Source organism: Podarcis melisellensis (assembly GCF_964234715.1).
Source record: "Podarcis melisellensis genome assembly, chromosome: 17".
Taxonomy (NCBI): domain Eukaryota; kingdom Metazoa; phylum Chordata; class Lepidosauria; order Squamata; family Lacertidae; genus Podarcis; species Podarcis melisellensis.
The window spans coordinates 19,987,277-20,006,730 of NC_138534.1; the positions used below are offsets into that span (position 1 = coordinate 19,987,277).

Sequence of the window (19,454 nt, forward strand, 5' to 3'; positions counted from 1 at the left end):
TATATAATATGGTTGGCGGGCTAACTTTTGTGCAGTGGTCTCATCTGCCATTTCTGCTGGCATGATGAAAGCTTGTATATGCCACCTCTAGGCCATTGAAGGGGTCGGGAGGAGACCAGACAGTGACAAATGGGAAAGCGTAAGGAACAGCAGAAGAAGGGGATCATGGAGATGGAGGAGGAAGGCAACAAAACCATATTTTTGGACAGCCTTAAAATAGACCCCTGGATTATTGCATGGAAATTGCTAAAAAATGTTTTCCCCTCCAGTATTTTTTTCCCACCAGTTTTAAATAATTGATCATTTTTATTTATTTATTTCAGAGTTGGGGAGCAGAAGGCTATCATCTCTGGGTGATTGATGCAAATAGCTCTGGGATGGAGAGAGAGGGCAAAAATGAATCCCAGCATTTTGGTATCTTACAGTTTCAGTTCATCAAGAGTGCACTCACAGTTAACCCGTGCATAGTAAGTATGCATAAATCTTCTTGTTGATGTATTATACTTCTAAGTACCTTTTCGTGCATTTTTGGCCAAGTTTATTCTTGTTTTGATTACAGAACAAAAATTTCCCCTGTTTCCCCTAGTAACACTACTATGCAAGAGTCACTCTCCAACTGAAGCCTTTCAAAAATGAAAGTGATTCCATTTTAAAGCAATTTTCTTTCGTAACTTAATCCGTTTTAATTGGAATTTTATTGATTTCTCTTACTGATCATTGTTTGCTGACTTGAAGCATTTGTTCCTGTATTCACAGAGCAACCAGGAGCAGGTCCTCCTTCAGGGAGAAGATCGCTTGTACTTGAACTGTGGCGATGCAATACAAGCTCAGAATCCTAGAAATTCTGCAACACACTCTGAACATAAAGCTGTCAGAGAAAGAGGCCATTTTTCAGATGGGAGCTTAGATTCTCAGGGTTTAAGCACTTTATTAGGGCATAGACATTGGCATGTTGTACAGGTAAGGTGCCTTGTTGGCATTGTTACTGTTTTCTTCGTCTCGTCATTTATTTATTTATTATATGCTTGTTGCAATGCAATAGGAGAGTATCAGGTGAAAACTAATGACTTTCCAAGATGAAAACATGAGCCGCTTAGCTGTGTTGGAATTTGAGCCTAAGTCTTGTATATCAAATTCCAATGTCCTGTCCAGTGGTATCTATTGTTCTTTAAGAACAAAGAATCCTGATAATGATAAGTCTTACTTGCACAGTACCTTCCTAATTAAAAATGATTTTATGGCATTGGAAGAAAAATAAACTGCTAATCTTGTACATATAAATTGTCTTTCCTTGCTCTTGAATGGTACCTCCATGTGGCCATTGTTTCCGAAGCAAATTGCAAATAAGTTTTGCATTTGAGCCATGTAGGATTTTACAAGGTGAAAACTAAAAATAGCTGAAAGAAAAGCATGCTAAATGGTAGCAATTTTTTAATTATGATTGTTAATTCTTTTTCCTCCTTCTCTTTTTAAGATACACAATACTTACTTAGAGATCAATTGGCCTATAAGGGTAAGTTGTTTTAAAATATTTATTTTGCAACTTTGTATTATATATATAAATGCAAAGATTAAATTTTAAAGGAATGATATAGCACAAGGAAATTTACATTAGCTGTCATTACAGAGGTGGGGGTAGAGAAAGCAAGTAGTGAACCAGTGTCTCATTGTTCCTATTAAGCTCTAACAAAGTTTTATTTCTTTCCTTCCTTCCTGTGAACAGTTTTCAGCTATTGATAAGATGGGGCAGAATGTAGCTGTAGTTGGCAAGTTTGGTTTTGCACATTACTCTTTGCTTTCCAAAAAATGGAAACTGTTTGGAAACATTACCCAGGTGAGTAGTGGGGTTTTTTATATATATGTGAAGGAATGAAGAAATGTTAGAAAAATGTTTTCCTAAATTCAAATAATTTTGAATAATTAGATTTTGTGAAATGTGAGGCATTCTGCATAATTTTGAGCAGGGTTGTTGTGGGGAGTAAAGTGAGGAGGGAAAGAATTTTGAGCTCCTTGCAGAAGAAGGTGGGATATAAATGCAATAAATAAAATAAAATTTATGTTTTGAGGGAAAGAGGGTATGCCTACCAAGAAACAGAGCTTTCCTATAGTGATTCCTAAAGGATCCAAACAGCAGAGCTGTTTGCACAAGCACAGAACAGTTACCTCTTGCAATAGTGGTGGTGTTTTTATCTAGCAAAGAGGGGAGCTGTCAGCGTTCTCGCTGACAGAATAGATTGCGCAGTTTTAGACTTCTTGCTAATAATAAGTGATACAAAAAGAAGATGTGGGCAGTTGATAGGGCCAAGATGCCTCGCAACCTGCTCTTGCTGTAACCTTAAATGAGCAGACAGTTCTGATGGAGTTCAGTTCGGAAGAGAGGAGCAGAGATGACTAAGGCAGGCACAGGGTGATCGCCTCTCCACTGGGGGCCAAAGCAAATGGGCACATGTTTACCAAAGCCAGTCTTGTCTCTTTTGTCAATAAAGCAGGGATATGGAGGTTTAACTTTATATACTAAGTGGAGTGCATAAGAAAAGCAGAAGTAAAACTCTTCCCCACCTTGCTTGCAATATTCTTCTGCTTTAAGCTGCTCCTCCTCAGCTCAGTTTTGATACCAGAAATGAGCTGGCGGGAATCAAACTGCTCAGAGCAGCAGGATGCAATCACATAAAGAGGGGGAGGTCTTTGCTCCCTGTTTTTCTGTGTTCTGTTAATTCCCCACCACGACTTTCAAGCCAGATGAACACACCTGGTTTGACTCTTAACCAGGCAGCAGCATCACACATTCCACATGGATGGAGTGGAATGCTGCCTGGTCATTGGCAGAGTTCATACTCTGTATGCTAAATGCCTCAGGTCCAGCTTGCAGCATCTGCAGTCAGAAGGATCTTATAGCAGTTGATGTGAAAGAGACCCTGGAAAGCTGCTGGCCTGTCAAGAGTAAACAATACTAGGCCAAATGGGAAAAAAGTCTGATTAAACACAAGGCATTTTTTCTGTACGTGCTACTACTTCTCTTTTTTTTATGTGAACCATGTCCACACTGAACAACAACAGTATGTAGGATGCTGAAACAGTAAAGTGCTTAGCTGAGCCTTTGTGAACCTGAATTTTATTGAGTCATAGTTTATGTTCTTGTTGCAATGATAAACACAAGTTTACAAATGCATTTAGCATTTATGGATAAACTGTGGGAATGAAAGTTGTTGTTTTTAAGAAATGTTGTTTAATGCTTGCTTTTTTTAACTTTAAGGAACAAAACATGACTGTGACTGGTGGCTTAGCCTGGTGGAATGATTTTGTTGTTATTGCATGTTATAACTTAAGTGACCGCCAAGAAGAGGTAAGGCATGGGGTTTTTTAATTGACAATTTGCTAGTTGTTGTGCTTAATGCTACTGTCAGTCAGGGAAGGATGGTTTCATTACATCTACCAGTATAATTCACTTAAGCTCTGAAAACTTAATTCCTGAAAATCGTATTATTTTTTACTTTTCTAAGGAAACGTTTCCTTTTAACTTCATGGTTCTTAAGATTGTACTGAAAGTTTGTACTCTGAGTTACCTGTGCCATATGCCCCTTACCTGGCCTGCCCCACCACTAATAGCAGCAGAATAGAGGTGGGGGATAATTAATGGGTGCTTAGGGGGACATTTGCAGTCACACACACCCCGAAATGCCAATTCATATTAACAAGGCCATGGGTTCTGTTGATGAGCCTGTAGGTCAAAAGCAGACTGCTTAACAAATTTCTCTTGTGGGTGGGTCTTGAGTATTCATAAATTCATTTTCTGCTTCGACTCATTATCATACAATTCATAATAGTGGGGTGCTTTTTTTTCTATATTTCAGCTAAGGGTGTATTTGCGAACAGCCAATCTGGACAACGCGTTTGCCCATATCACCAAAGTGCAGGCAGAAACATTATTACTCAGTGTCTTTCGGGACATTGTAATTTTGTTTAGAGCAGACTGTTCTATTTGCCTTTATAGTATTAAAAGAAAACCTAATGGGTAAGTATATCATGAAAACAATTATTTATAACCTTTTTTCCCCATTGTTGCTTTTAGTTTGTGTTTGTGTGTAAGAGAAGGAGAGGGGTGGGCGGGTTAAAATTTAGTAACCCTTCCTGGAACATCTTGAAAAGCAGGCAGCTTTTTACAAGCTCAGTTGTTTACTGTAGTTAGCACTGAGACAAAGAATATTTGTGTCCGTTTCTGTCATCATGCCCCATTCACCTGTGCAACTCCCTTGAGGACCAGATCCCAGGAATGCAGACTTTAAACGTGATGTCTCATTTCCCTTTAGCATTAGCATCAAGAAAATTCACATGCCAAGCTAAAATTTTGGGTAGTTGCTAAGTTTATAGCCTATTGTGGAGTTGTGGTTAGAATGATAATTCAGCCACGAGGCTCATTGGGGTGACCTTGAGCCAGTCTCTCTCTCTCTCAGCCTAAACTGCCACACAGGTTTGTTGTGAGAATAAAACGAAAAGCCACATGTGCAGCCTTAAACTCCTTGAAGGAAAGATGGGGCATAAATGTAGTAAATAAGACACTCCTCAATTTTATTTGCTGCTTGAATAAGACCTGGGGTGGAATTCAAGGCCTGCTCACACAATGGGGTTTCTCCCCTACTGCTTTCCCGAAATCTGTCCTGGGTTTTTCCTGAAACCTCCAGAGCAGATTTAGGGGGTGTTACACAACTGCTTGAATCCTGCCCATAGGGAACAGGCACCTAAAATATTTATAGCATTGTTAATTATAGGAGCCTTTTTCATTATCTGTAGATTAATACAAACGGATGAATTAAGATACTGGAGGATCTCTACAACCTCAGGCCTGGAGGCCAAATGTGGCTTTCAGAATTCTTTCCCCCAAATCACACACACCTATTGCCAGCCTGCACCCCTCATTGACCCTGCTCTGTGTCCTACGGAAGTGCCTTTGCCTAGTTGGAACACGCCCTTGAACTGTAATAACCTGGATGGAGGGGGAGCGAACGCATAAACCTCAGACTTTTGCACAGGTGGGATGTCTCTGACTGTGCAAAGGTAGTCTCTGGTCTCACCCACTGTTGCTTCAAGGTCCACCCACCACAAGCAACGTGGCTCTTGGAAGGTTGCCCCTGGTGGAAGGTGGCTCTCTGTTCCCTATCCTGATCTTTTAAGTTCAGCAGATGGCAGAAATTATTATTCTGTACGGCTAGGAGCGTTGTCACCATTTTTGCCTTTGCCTTTCAGTCCCAATCCTACTACCAGTATTCAGGTTCTTCAGGAGGTTTCTATGTCACGATATATCCCTCACCCTTTCCTTGTTGTGTCTGTTACTTTAACATCCGTGAGAACAGAGACCGGCATCAGCTTGAAAATGCCACAGCAGGTATGTACAGGTACAGTTTTTGAGGACTGCAGGGAAAATATACACTAACCCTGCTGTGTAAACTGCGACAGTTTGAGGGCTGTTTCATCAGTGAGGCAACTCTTGGTACGATGTTTAAGACATCGTTTGAATCTAAACAAACTGTCCAGAGAGATGCTTGAATTTTATTTACTACAGCAGCATGTGATTTCATGACATTTAAGCAAAGTTTGAGCACCTGTCATTCTATGATTCTAAAGCCTACTGCTCACTAAATCTGCCAAGGGGTATTTAAGTGCTGTGGGTAGGGAAAAGCCTTGATCTGGGTGGAACCATTTCTGGGTAGAATCAGACTCAGCCCTCCCTGAAGGCTGTGTTAACAGTTTGGGAGTTCTTCCGTACTCAGCTCTGCTTGTGGGAGCATGAGTGGTGATGGTAGCCAGGGGTGTGTTACCAGCTCAGGTTGGTACACTAGTTGTGACCCTGCATAGCAAAAGGCAGGTACTAGTGACACCCATGAGACATAAGCAGAGCTGCTTTTGGAGATAACTTGGAATCTTGCTTGTTAGGGCTGGATGATCAGAGCTTATTACACTGTTTCTGTACCAGTTTAACTGAACCCAATTTGAATGGCTGCTTTTAATCTTCAAAACATTGATCTGTTTGGGGGGCACGGTGTGTGTTCATTGCCTCCCAAATGCCAAGCGCTGGGCTAGCAAAGCTGCTTCTACGGGAATTTGGCTGTGTAGTCGTGTTCCCTACAGAATCAAAGGCCAGTTAGGAAGTGGCCAATAGGCACTTGAAAAGAGGTGTGGGGGGGGGGACTGTTTCTTCCGATTTGGGGAAACTAACATTTGGCCCCTTCAATTAGACTGGAATATGCAGTGCATAGAGATGGCAGAGCCCCTTGCACCACACTTCTCCAGCTGGCTTTGGGGCACTTGGGGGGCACTGCGCAAGGGACTTTGACAGGTGGGCAGAACAACCCACTTGTCTATCACTTGATGGTGTAATGTCAGAGTTGGCCCATGGGGTGGAAACAAATAAGAACCTGGCCCACTGGGCCAAAAAGGTCCCCCCCCCCCACACAAAACCACTGGGAGAGATTGTCAGAAGGGCTAACGGGGATGGGTGTCACCCAGGAGCTGAAGACACCCAGTTCTGTTTTCACTTTTCATCTAATCCAGGTGAGCCAGTGAGGTCCTTCATGTCTGTGATCAGTGGTGGACTGGATGAGGATGAATAAACAAGTCTACATTAAGATGCTTTTATTATTATTGTGGTGTTAACCCATTCGCATTTCAGGATAAAAGGGATAAATTCTGTAGAGGTGAAGGAAGTAATAGAGCTTTATCTTTTTTAAGGCCTGTGAAGCAGAGAGCATCATGTTAAACTTAGCAGGACAGTTAATTATGGTGCAAAGGGATCGATCTGGTCCACAGATAAGAGAGAAGGAGAGTAATCCCAACCAAAGGAAACTTGTGAGTTAACCTATGAGAATATCTTTTTCTAAAACAGTATAAAGAATATGCATTGTGAATGTGTAGCAGGGGGTTTATAATGCAGCATGAACCGTGTAGTTAAACCATCTAAGACTCTCTCTGAATGGATAGCTCCAACTTTTGTATGTACTTGATTTCCAAACCATCCTAAAAAATTGCTTTGTGCACAGATTCTCACTGTAAACTCTTTCGTTTTTAACTAGCACATGCCTGCCTACCACAGCTACTTAGGGAGACTGACTCTGATTAATGTATATACAGTCACACATTCCTTTGTCGCAAAACGTAAATAATTGTGTGAAACACTCTGGTCTCTTTGCCAATGGAGGAGAAAGGGGGACTAAAATGAGCCTCTGGAATTCCTAGCAAATTGGACATTAGTTTACCAAACTGTGTTGTCACCTCTGTATACTTATAGCCATGTTATGTTACTATTGAAGATTAACAAGGTGAATAATAGAGAATGCTACCTTTCCAAGTCAGAACTGTGCTCTTGCTTGATTTTTAAAAATAAATTAATGCTATTAAGGGGTAACAAGAGAAATGTGAAAACTGTTTAGTTAAGGAGAGATCTGGGTGAACTAGTAATCTAATATTTACACATATCCACTACGAGATAGAAAATGAGGCTGGGAAAGGAATGGCTCACACCAGACTTTTAGAATAAACTTGTATGAAAAGGTAAAAGAAAGTAGTTTTTAAAGGAATTGTGCTTTTGTTTTTAGCTGCCATTTTGTGCTCCAGTTGTTCTTGCCCAGTCTGTTGAAAATGTTTGGACTACATGCCGTTCTAACAAACAGAAACGACACTTACTGGAGGCTCTGTGGCTCAGCTGCGGTGGCTCAGGTATGAAAGTCTGGCTCCCTTTGTTTCCCAGGGACCACCGCAAACCGCATTCCTTTCTTTCAAGACGGATCATGTTGCCTTTCCATATTAACATATACCCCTTGGCCGTCCTGTTTGAAGATGCCTTGGTTCTTGGTGCTGTGAATGACACTGTGCTCTATGACTGTTTATACACTCACAGCAGCGCCGCAGAACATGTAGAGGTTCTCTTCCCTTTCTGTATTGTCGAGAGAACATCTCAGATCTACCTCCATCACATTTTACGCCAGCTTTTGGTGAGGAACCTGGGCGAACAAGCCTTGCTTTTGGCTCACTCCTGCGCCACGTTACCGTACTTTCCTCACGTGCTGGAACTGATGCTGCACGAAGTGCTGGAAGAAGAAGCTACCTCGCGGGATCCCATTCCCGACCCTCTGCTTCCCACTGTGGCTAAATTCATCACAGAGTTCCCCCTCTTCCTGCAGACAGTTGTTCATTGTGCTAGGAAGACAGAATATGCCCTGTGGAATTATCTCTTTGCTGCTGTCGGGAACCCGAAAGACTTGTTTGAAGAGTGTTTGATGGCCCAGGACTTAGACACAGCTGCTTCTTACCTTATTATTCTACAGGTAACTGCATTCATTCGTTTTATTCCAAAAGGAGATGCTGCGAGCATGCTGCACGAAAGCGTTGGGCCATTTTACTTGTTGTTGTATGTGTTATATCCATCTAAGTTCTATTCAGAGTATAGACCCATTGCAGTGAATGGAAGTAAGTCACGCCCATTTCAGAGGTTCTACTCACGAGAATGACTAGAGTTGAATTCAACAGAAACAACTGAAACAAAGCTTTCTGAGGTGGGAGGGGGAGGATTGTGACACGAGTGGTATTTTATTTAGGGGAACAAACATGATTAATGTCTCTCATGCATTCTTCAACTATGGAAGTTCCCATATGGAGGCATTGGCCCTTACAGTAGTTGCCTCCAGGCCATCCTACTGACTCTTCTGTGAGAGGCCTGGGAGTGTTTAAATGGCACTGTGGTGATTTAGATTCCCTGATAATAATTTTTATTAGTTTTCAATTACAATCCACTAATAGCTTCATTATAACAATGCCAATTTATAATACTATTACTAATACCAATCATTCAAATTCTGAATTATATAATTTAGATGGCCCCCTCGCTTGCTAGAATTGATGGTTTGATTATTTCTTTATTTCTGCATTTCAAAATCTGATTAATTTCAATTACATTTGGATCACAATAATAATCCCTTATACAACAACTGCAATATTAGTAACTTCTATTCGTGTTGACACATTAAATGATTTCTAAAACTACAAGTGAGGCACTCAAGCTATGTCCTTGTTCTTCCTGTGTGTGACAATTATTCTGTCCATGGTGTTTCTTCCTGTCCTTGTAAAATTAGATTTCCACAGTGAATGGAGGACATATGGTCCGAAGTGCATTTCCATCCACAATCCTCATTTTTTAAAAAAAGATTTCTTCCACAGGAGCTATTTCTTGAACCTTGTAAGAGAAATAATATACAAACTCTCACATCAGTGGCTCCCATCTAAAAGTGTTTTGTGTTGCCTCTAGAACATGGAAGTTCCAGCAGTTAGTAGGCAGCATGCAACTTTGCTATTCAATACCGCCTTGGAGCAGGGAAAGTGGGATCTCTGTCGTCACATGATCAGATTTCTGAAAGCCATTGGCTCTGGGGAGTCAGAGACACCTCCTCCTACACCAACAACTCAGGTTTGTTAGATGAACATGATAGATCTGTCATATATGTTACTGGGTAATGATCAAAGAGTAATTTAATATATACTTAATAGCAGAAAGAATGTGCTCCATGTGACGCTGAAGGGTATCATCTGTTCAATCTACAGCTGTACAGGGACACAGGTGGCGCTGTGGTCTAAACCACTGAGCCTCTTGGGCTTGCTGATCATAAGGTTGGCAGTTCGAATCCCCGCAATGGGGTGAGCTCCCGTTGCTCTGTCCCAGCTCCTGCAAACCTAGCAGTTTGAAAGCACACCAGTGCAAATAGATAAATAGGTACCGCTATGGCAGGAAGGTAAACGACGTTTTCGTGGGCTCTGGCTTCCGTAATGGTGTCCCACTGTGCCAGTAGCGGTTTAGTCATACTGGCCACATGAATTGGAAAGCTGTGTGTGGACAAACGCCGGCTTCCTCAGCCTGAAAGTGAGATGAGCACCGCAACCCCATAGTCGCCTTTGGCTGGACTTAACCGTCCAAGAGTTAACCTCCTTTTACCTTTACAGCTGTATAAGAGAACCATATTATATAAAAATTGGCGTTACATTAAAAATAAATAAGGAAGTGTAATAACTTTATATGGCTTATATAGTTGTTGATCAAGAGATAATGAATATTGTAAATTCTGATTTTTTTAAAAAAAAATGATGTGTCTTCTCTTAGCTCTCAGGCCATGCCTCCCGCCCCACCCTGCTGTTGTATAATATTTTTCTTTATGCTTTCTTCCATGTAGGAACCTAGTTCAAGTGGTGGCTTTGAATTCTTCAGAAATCGCAGCATTAGTTTGTCCCAGTCTGGAGAAAGCCTTCCTCCTGGCAAGTTTAACTTGCAGAAAACCTTGAGCATGCCCTCTGGTCCATCCGGCAAAAGGTAATGTGATACCAGAGGCTATAATCCTCATGATGGTAGAACGGAATGTACAAGGTCTCTTCTAGTCTCTTGAGAACCTAAGAAGACCATGCTGGATCAAGCTCATGGGCCTCCAAGTCAAGTATCCTATTCTCACAGTGAGACTAGTACAGTGGTACCTCGCAAGACGAAAAACGCGCAAGACGAAAGGGTTTTTCGCTTTTTGCGTTGCTTCACAAGACGATTTTCCCTATGGGCTTGCTTCGCAAGACGAAAACGTCTTGCGAGCTTGCTTCCTTTTTCTTAAAGCCGTTAATACCCAGTGAATCCGCGCTCCGCAAGACGAAAAAATCTCAAGATGACACAACTCGCAGAATGGATTACTTTTGTTTTGCGAGGCACCACTGTAGTCCAACATAGTCCTTTGAAGACATGGCATAGATCAGCAAAGAAGTACTGTGGAAACTAATCTCAAATTAACTGGGTTTTAGTCATGTGTCCTGATATTCTCTCCATAGGTGGAGTAAAGACAGCGACTGTGCCGAGAATATGTACATTGATATGATGTTATGGCGACACGCCCGGCGCCTCCTGGAAGAAATCAGGCTTAAGGACCTTGGTTGCTTTGCTGCCCAGCTGGGCTTTGAGCTGATAGGCTGGTTGTGTAAGGAACGCACCAGAGCTGCCCGTGTAGAGGATTTTGTAACAGCTTTGAAGAAACTGCACAACGACTTCCTCTGGCCATTTCCAATTATTCCAGTTTGTTCCATAAATTCTCCTCTCAAGAATGGGAAGTACAGGACAGGTACTGTGTCCTCAATGTGTTTTTGTTTTTTGTTTTCAACAACTAGGAAGAAAAGCAGCTTCTAGGCCTGACCGAAATCTGGAAGGAACAGAAGTACAATTGCCTAGAGTTTCCTTATTCCTCTGCATTCCCAAGTTGGTTGTATTTGTGCTAAATCAAAAGTTGATCTCACTATGCAGACAGTTTCAGAGATAGGTTTGCATAATAATAATAATAATAATAATAATAATAATAATAATAATTTATACCCCACCCATCTGGCTGGGGTACATTGCACTTAAATAATTACAATAAACAATTTTAATTGTTTTGGTGTACACACACACACACGTGTAACCTGGCTTAGATTCAGAGTCCTATTGTATCTATTAAGAATGAAATCTTGAGACGTATTCATTGGCTATTGGAAGCCATTGTTTACTAATGTGCTTACTTTTCCAGTAATAGGTGAACAACTCTTAAAATCCCAGTCTGCTGACAGCTTTTTGAACATGGAAGTGGACAGTGGCATTCCAAACGTGCCACGAAGTCACAGCTGGCTCGGTGCCATCAGTTCCTCCCAAAGAGAAATGGATGCAGCATCTTCCCATGGTCCTCACATGCAGGAGGCATTTCTCTCCCCTTTGTTAAATAAAGGTATGTGAGTCCTTCATCCGCGCAGTCTGCTACCTTTGAGAATGCATTAAAGTCCCACATTTTCTCGAGGGAAAGGGGAGCAGGGAATACTTTGCACATCTCACGGCTCCCTTCTGCTTTCTAGTCTTTCTCTGGAATTCTTAAAGAACAGAAGGAAGTGGATTAAGCAAAAACAGTGCTGGTAATAATGGCTTAGAAATGCTTAGAGCATGACTGCCATAGTGTGCCGTGGAGAATTCCAGGGCATATTGTAGAATGTTCACTCATTTCACTTGGGGTATTAAATAGGCCTGACTAACAGTCTGTGTGAAGTCTGAGCACACTTTTAAAACCTATTCAGTATTACAGGTGGAAATCAGCAGTGGTTGGCAAGCTTTATTTCAGTGAAGTCTTAATTACTGATCTTATTGAAGGGAAAGCCAAGGCTTCCCTTTAACAGTTTGGAAACCACAGATCTCAAGGTTGCCATTCTTTTGGGTTCGCTATACAGACATGATCAATACTGTACTGATTTTCTAAGTTCCGCATTAAAACGAAAGTGTTTCAACAGGTGATGAATGTAGCATTGGTTCAGCAACAGACCTGACGGAAACAAGCTCTATCGTGGACGGAGACTGGACGATGGTGGATGAGAACTTCTCAACACTGAGTTTAACACAATCCGAGCTGGAACATATCTCCTTGGAGCTGGCCAGTAAAGGGCCACATAAATCACAGGTTCAGCTGCGGTAAGTTAGGTTGGAATTTGTAGTAAAGGGGTGAGGAGTATTTGCTATGTCTCCTTGAAGCCAATCTTAGCAGGTTGGGGTTAAAGGGGACAGTGGTGTTAAAAAGTTTGTTTTGCCTTACCCTGTTTGCTTCAACTTTTTGCTCTTCTGTAGGTATTTGCTTCATATTTTTATGGAAGCAGGATGTCTGGACTGGTGCGTTATTATAGGCCTTATTCTCCGGGAATCTTCAATAATCAGTCAAGTTTTTAGCCTAATGCAATCTTCAGAGGTTGATGGAGAGATGTTGCAGAACATAAAGATGGGATTGCAGGCAGTAGATAGATGGGCCTCTACAGACTGGTAAGTTTCATGAGCCTTATCCCCTCCCATTGTCTGCCAAATAAATCCGCCTGCAGTTCAACATAGCATTGAAGTACACTGGGGATTGAAGGATGAATTTTTAACGTTGGGCCTGTCTCAACCAGGAACTGTTCAGTGACCTCAATAATAGGCATGATATAAATGGCATGATATTAAAAACTAAACAGTAGTGTGAGAACAGGTTGTATCTATCCATAGAACAAGCAGGGTATGTATGTATATCTCTAATCACAGTGACTTGGGATATGGTGGGAGCACCTTCAGGGTAATAAGGGAAACCTGGGACACCATATGAGTAAATACAGGCTTTTACTGTTAAAAGTGTTTCCACAGCCATTAGTTTGTGAGCAAAACGTTTTGAGTACGTTTAGTGCGAGGTACATCATGTTCTGAACTTTAATGACCAGGAGAAGGTCAAAGCCCGAATTAGGAGTTTTAAGATAATTAACTGGAATGACTTTTCTCTTTTATGTCGTTTAGCCTTGGGTACAAGCCATTTTTAACCGTCCTCAAGCCCCAGCTGCAGAAACTGAGCGAGATAGCAGAGGAACAAGTGCAGCAGGAAGCCTTTCAGCCCGCAAACCTCTCGAGAGCAGCAGAACAAGCCAGCCCGAGGGCAGAAGAAAACAGAAGCTCAGCTGGCCACAGTGCCAGTCCTCAAACTGATCCTGGCAGTAGCACCATGACGCGGCACGATGAGGACATGATTGGAGAGGAGGAAGAGGAGGACCCACTCCCGGAAGGCAGTTATGACTGCACTGTGTCCTAACACTGCCTGAAAACTTTTGGCTGATCATATGAATAAGAGCACAGCATCATAGTAATGGCATTTAAGAACATTGCTTTTGGGGGGGAAAGTAATCAAAGCCTTCAACAGTTAAACTTTTCTCTTTTTTTAAAATGCTTTTTTGGTGTGTTTTTTTAAAAAATGCATTAACTAGAGAACCTTCTTAAATCTGTGAAAACTTCCTAGTAAGCAGTTTTGGCTCTTTCATCTATAAACTTGGCTATGTGGAAAGCAAGAATATCGTATTTGTAGTTTTCATACCAAGATAATTTTATTTTGGAGATCTTGGTTTTTTCCGCCCCGCCCCCCCCCCTCTTGTCTTCAAATATTTTCCTGTTGTTTTGGATAACTGATCATGCAGAAGGACATATATATCAGTGCACAAGTTGAGTTCCTTTGGGATGCAAGAAGAATGCAGCCTAATATCCGGAGGTTCTAAATTAAACTGGTCCCCTCTGGAAAACGAGACAATATTTAAGAGGAGTGTTTGTCTAATGTTCAGCTTGCCTGGTTTTTGAACCCAAACTTTTAAAAAAATCAACAATGAAGCTAACTAGGATAACAACTTTGTATGTTCTGCTTAGCTTGATTGCCGGAAGCGATGGCTTGATGGAGCTAGGCTCTGTCTGTTTTATAGATTATGCTGTTTGATATCACTAGACTTTTTATATTAAATAATTGTAAAATACATTGTATGTTTTGTGAATATTCCTGTATATTCTGTTCATGCTTCTGGTGCTTGTATTGCAGTCAAGGGGAGCCGAGCCCTCTCTGTCTTGCATGCTTTGACCTTTAATTCCAGGAAAATTGAAGCATAGTTGCACTTCCATCAGGATGCAACAAGACCTTCACCGAACTCTTCCACGACAGTAGGAACAGTTGCTAGGGACATCGTTTTGTTTTCGGACCTATTCAGATGTATCCTAAGCAGATTTTAAACAAATAACGGAAGGTTCTTATTTATTTCACTTGTACATTTTCTCTCTCAAGACTAGTTTTATGTAAATAGAACCACCTTATTGCTCTTAAGGCTGGCTAGTGACAATGTACAGTGTATATACTTAAACTACCACCTTGCAAATATTTTATAATGCATATACTTGTAACTAATTGCAAATGTTTATTTTAACTTTCATACAACAATGTTAAAGAGAAGCTGGCTGCAGCAGAGGCTCATGGTTGCTTTGAGGTACTTATTTTTACCCTTATCTGCTGCCCCCAATATGTATAATATTAAATACCTGTAACAGTATTAAAATTTAGGCATTGGTTGGTTTCTACTGTGCAATTGGGGTTACAGGGAAAAAAGAGAAATGCAACACTTCTACTTTTTATACAAAAACTAACACTTATTTTTATAATGTGGGGTATAATGAATACTGATATGGACCAAAACCATTTTATTATGCAGAAGCATCACTGTCTGCCACAACCTCAGTTTGTTCATACATTTCTCTATATGAATTCTGAACTGGTAATGTGTTCTGAACATTCAGAAGGAGCATAGAAATACAGATTATAACTTTGTATATTTTTCCAGGGGACAAGATCAAATTGTCTTTTAATGGATAAATGTAACTAGATAAGTTTTATTACTGTTGCTTAGACTTTGCCATTAGTACTGGTACATGTGCAATAACTTTCAAATAAATGACGAAGGGTGGAAATGAGGTAACAATCCATACTTCTTGTTAGCTTGACATGCTGCATTGTGTAACATGAAGGGAATAAGCCTCTGCTTTTATTTTTTCCAGGTAGAAATATTTAATCTGTTTTTAATATGTAATGTCCACTCACTAAAGCCTCTCTTGCATTAAGAGGCATGCTGATGAGTACTGTGCCAACCCACCCCCTGCAGGGTTTTACCTTTAATTTTGCTCAACGCTTCGCCCAGGTTTCTGTTTGCTCCCTGCTGCTTATATCACTGCCCTCAAGACTAGCCTGTCTTAGCAAGGTCATGCTACTAGAAGCCTGTGCAATGACTTATGCTAACGCAAGGCGTCTTTTCCCTTCTCCTTCCCCTGAAACTGGGAAGAAAACCTAAGAACAAATCTACTGGCTATACCCATCCTTGACTCTAGCTACAGAAGCACCTATACAGATTAGACCAGAAAACAAAGCCTTTTCACAAAATCAATTTATTTAGCATTGGTTATCTTTTACATACATTCCATTCTCTGAGCTCTTGTGTGTTTCTTCCAACATCTGTAACCAGGGCCTGGTTCTCAAACAGAAGACAAAGGCAAGCATATATGTACCGCTTTAGGCAGCAGGTGAGGGGCTCATAGGTAGATTGCTTCCTTTAAAGAAAAGAAAAGAAAGGATTCTTGCGTGGAAGATTAGCACAGCTGGAAAAAGGCAAAGCTAGGACCAATCTCCCTGGCAGGCACCCTCTCCAAAGAGGGGTGTTTCTGGGGTGGTAGAATACAACAGTCCTATGAGCTCCATAAATGCAGTCTGAAGTGGTACACCCAAGCACACATTTAACAACTCATCAGCTATATTGTAATGTATATGACAAAAACCAGGCCCATAGTTAGGCTAGCAAGGAGCAATAACTGCAGGATTTTTGTTCCACACACACTTAATTTATCCTTGAGAACTTTTAAGCTGAAGAATGCCATACTGGGGATTTCAGTGCAATGCTAGAACAAGGGAAGACAAGATAGAATGATCAACAAGAGAATTCATGTGCTGAACAGTTAAGTACTTTTTTTAAAAAAGGCAGGAGTTCACAAAAAAGGCATCCCACTATTTCATTCTGCTACTTAATAAAATATACAACCTGAGTTAGGCAAAGTTTTTCTTTCAAGGAATAAAATAGTTATTACTTGCCCTGATGTTCCTAAGCATGCTCTGAGACATGTAGGTATTTTTCATTACTCCATATTTACATCATGCAGAGTCATTTTCAAACCATTATGTAAGTTTTGAGGCACAATGTAAATTAGTTGGGGAGAAGGCTTGGTGAGTTCTGAATTTCTCCAATCTCGGTTTATTGGAGAACACACACTATGTGCAAAAGGTGCACCGAGATTTTAAACGCATGTTGCAAAAGCAGTACATTAAGATGCATTACATTAAGATCCGCACGAGGACAGATAAACACTCTACTTTCTCAAGTTTTTTTTTTTTTAATGAATGGAAAGTGCTACATGCAAAACCAGTTGTTTTTAGTGCAAAGAGTTTGTGCACTTTTTAATATAACACATTAATGCAGGTTTGTAGCTACAACAATTAAGACAGTAATAATATAGGCAATTTGTTGGACTTTCCTTGAAATATTTGATTTCGAAGTACAAAGCAGTGCTGTTACTTAGGACCAGCTGGTGCATTCCACTAAACATTTCTCACAATAGAGCAGCCAAATATTTAGGTTCCCCACCCCTCTGTAGCGGGGAGTATAACACGCCTGGTGTTCTGATATCACGGGATTCTCAGTTTCCTTCCAATCACCATTCGGTGATTTAAAACTGGCCTCAACTAGAGCCAGGGCTTTTTCGGCTGTGGCTCCGACCTGGTGGAACACTCTGTCACAAGAGACTAGGGCCCTGCGGGACTTGACATCTTTACGCAGGGCCTGCCTTTGGCCAGGGCACAGCCTGACTCCCTTGGCAATCTTCACGGAGCTCTGGCCCAATGGTGGCCAGTGGCTTGAATTTAATTAATTTTATAATGAATGATTTTAGAATGTTGTTTGTGCTGTACTTTTGTACTGTTTTATTGTTGTTAGCTGCCCTGAGCCCGGCTTCGGCTGGGGAGGGCGGGATATAAGTAAAATTTATTATTATTATTATTATTATAGAACGGAGAGAGGAAAATGAAGCCCACAATGTCATGACACAAGTTATACAAGAGGCTACAGAGAGCAAAGGAGAAGCTAAATGCACAGCTGCTAGTTTCAGTGGCACGCAGGCATCAAGGCTGGCGTTGACCTTAGCGTTCAAATTATAATTATGCAACATTTTCCAAGACATTAATAAGGTAATAACTCAATGCAGGATTAGTGACATTTTTTAAAAAAGAGGCAAATGGAAATGTTGAGAAGTCATCTGAATGGAAAAATCAAAGAATATTTGGACTGTAAAGCTGAAGAACCAGGGATTTCAAATAGCATCCTGATCTAATTATTTTTACTGGGAGGTAACTCCCTTAAACGGAACTTACTTCACGGTAGAATTGCAGTAAGCTAATTCTCATCTTGGCCTTTGCATATGGTTTTGTTCCTACCCCACCTGTGTGAAAGCCACTACAGGCACATGCTTCATACGCTGTGTGATTTGGCATGTTGGCAGCAGCACCACAAACCTGAGTCTTGAGGAGTTCAAAGGGGCAACATAGCCTTACAGCTTCCTACTATAGCTTAACTGGGAAATGGAAGTTTTCTGCCCACAGCACTGATTTTCTTCCCATACTCTAGAGCAGGCATCCCCAAACCCATATCTCCAGATGTTTTGGGACTACAAGTCCCATCGTCCCTAGCTAACACGACCAGTGGTCATGGATGATGGGGATTGTAGTCCCAAAACATCTGGAGGGCCAAGTTTGGGGACACCTGCTCTAGAGAATAGTATTTTTTACTACTTTTACATGTCCTCCAGCAGAGAGACTGTCCAGCCTATGTTACTCATTTTGATGAAAATGCCATTTCCTCCCCTTCCTTCACTATGCAAATGAAGCAGAAGAGGTAGGAATGGGAAAGGGTTTTATATTGGTTGCCACTGGAAGTGCTTTCTATGATCTGACTAAACCCCCCCCCCCCAAAAAAACTGTTTGATGGGACCTGAACCTTCTGTCCGAAGTTATTACTGTGTGGATCTGAAACAAATAATTTTCTTTTTTATATCACTTCATTTTTTGCTTATTTCACCTGCAAATGGCTTCTAATTCATGGCGGGCTGTTTTCAGCCTCCTCCTAGGCAAATTCTTCCCAACATTTTTCCTTTTGGAACACATTTCCTTCCCCCCGATGCACTAAAATATTTGGGCTTTGGAAGCTGAAGTCATTAATAGCAAAATCCCAAACATGAATAGCATTAATGCTACACGTACCTATTCAAAAGCAAGTCCCATCGAGTTCGATAGAAACAGAGTAGAGCAATGTAATCTTAAGTGGAAGGAATTACAGATGAGCATACTGTGTTCAAAATCTCCCTGAACAAGAGTTTCCTCAATTCAGCATATTTTAAAGGAGCACATTTTAAGCATGTGCAACTTGATTTCTTGCAAGCTTCTAATAACACAGTGGAAATGTGTAGTTTCTACTAACTTGCAAGAAAGCAACTAAAGAATAGGAACTGACTATTGACAATTTTAACAACTGCTGAATAGCTGCTATTGCCAAGAACGAAAACTCGACACACAGATAAGACATCTGCATACAAAAGGCGAAAGTGGCTAGCTCAGTGCTCAGAAGTCCAAAGAGACAATAGCACTGTGCGCTTGCATCCGATACAGCCTGGCCTTCATTGCACTTGATCCCCATAGAAAAGTGAGCGCATTTTGGGGTTGGTCCAACTTCTACTCAGAGACACTGCAGTCGAGCATCAGTACAATGCCCCAAAAGGGACATACAGAAGTTTTTAGAAAGAAAAACCGTAAAATCAGAGCAGGCAAGAATTAGCAATCGCCAAGGTCTCTGCAGTTAAGAATTTATAGAGCTTTGATTACAGACGGTGTTCTAAATGGGCACCAATACTTTGGAACTGTAATGATCACTGGTGCTTCTTTTATCTTCCATGATGTACGGTCTTAAAAGTCTCCAACCCAAAGCCTTACTTTAGCCAATTAAGAACACAACGAATCAAAATG

General features: G+C 41.1%; 2 protein-coding genes across 4 annotated transcripts in view; one reads left to right on the plus strand and one right to left on the minus strand.

Annotated features, from left to right (window-relative positions):
- The window catches only part of RIC1 (RIC1 homolog, RAB6A GEF complex partner 1), a 42,847-nt gene extending 27,522 nt beyond the window's left edge, over positions 1 to 15,325 (plus strand). For both annotated transcript variants that reach the window (XM_081893769.1, XM_081893768.1), the window contains exons 11-26: positions 324 to 467; positions 757 to 960; positions 1,475 to 1,513; positions 1,724 to 1,834; positions 3,254 to 3,343; positions 3,852 to 4,012; positions 5,242 to 5,380; positions 6,724 to 6,840; positions 7,587 to 8,315; positions 9,293 to 9,451; positions 10,209 to 10,345; positions 10,843 to 11,129; positions 11,571 to 11,765; positions 12,316 to 12,493; positions 12,647 to 12,835; positions 13,337 to 15,325. In XM_081893769.1, coding sequence (XP_081749895.1) covers positions 324 to 467; positions 757 to 960; positions 1,475 to 1,513; positions 1,724 to 1,834; positions 3,254 to 3,343; positions 3,852 to 4,012; positions 5,242 to 5,380; positions 6,724 to 6,840; positions 7,587 to 8,315; positions 9,293 to 9,451; positions 10,209 to 10,345; positions 10,843 to 11,129; positions 11,571 to 11,765; positions 12,316 to 12,493; positions 12,647 to 12,835; positions 13,337 to 13,625 — 3,168 coding nt within the window. In that variant the 3' untranslated portion in view covers positions 13,626 to 15,325. The remainder of the gene's footprint in view (positions 1 to 323; positions 468 to 756; positions 961 to 1,474; positions 1,514 to 1,723; positions 1,835 to 3,253; positions 3,344 to 3,851; positions 4,013 to 5,241; positions 5,381 to 6,723; positions 6,841 to 7,586; positions 8,316 to 9,292; positions 9,452 to 10,208; positions 10,346 to 10,842; positions 11,130 to 11,570; positions 11,766 to 12,315; positions 12,494 to 12,646; positions 12,836 to 13,336) is intronic.
- Positions 15,326 to 15,765: 440 nt separating this feature from the next.
- ERMP1 (endoplasmic reticulum metallopeptidase 1) overlaps positions 15,766 to 19,454 on the minus strand; it is a 50,524-nt gene continuing 46,835 nt past the window's right edge. The window contains exon 16 of one of the 2 annotated variants that reach the window (XM_081893958.1): positions 15,766 to 15,943. The gene's annotated coding sequence lies outside the window, so the exon portion shown is untranslated. Of the gene's footprint in view, positions 16,289 to 19,454 lie in introns of both variants that reach the window. The other variant, XM_081893957.1, reaches the window with a different exon arrangement.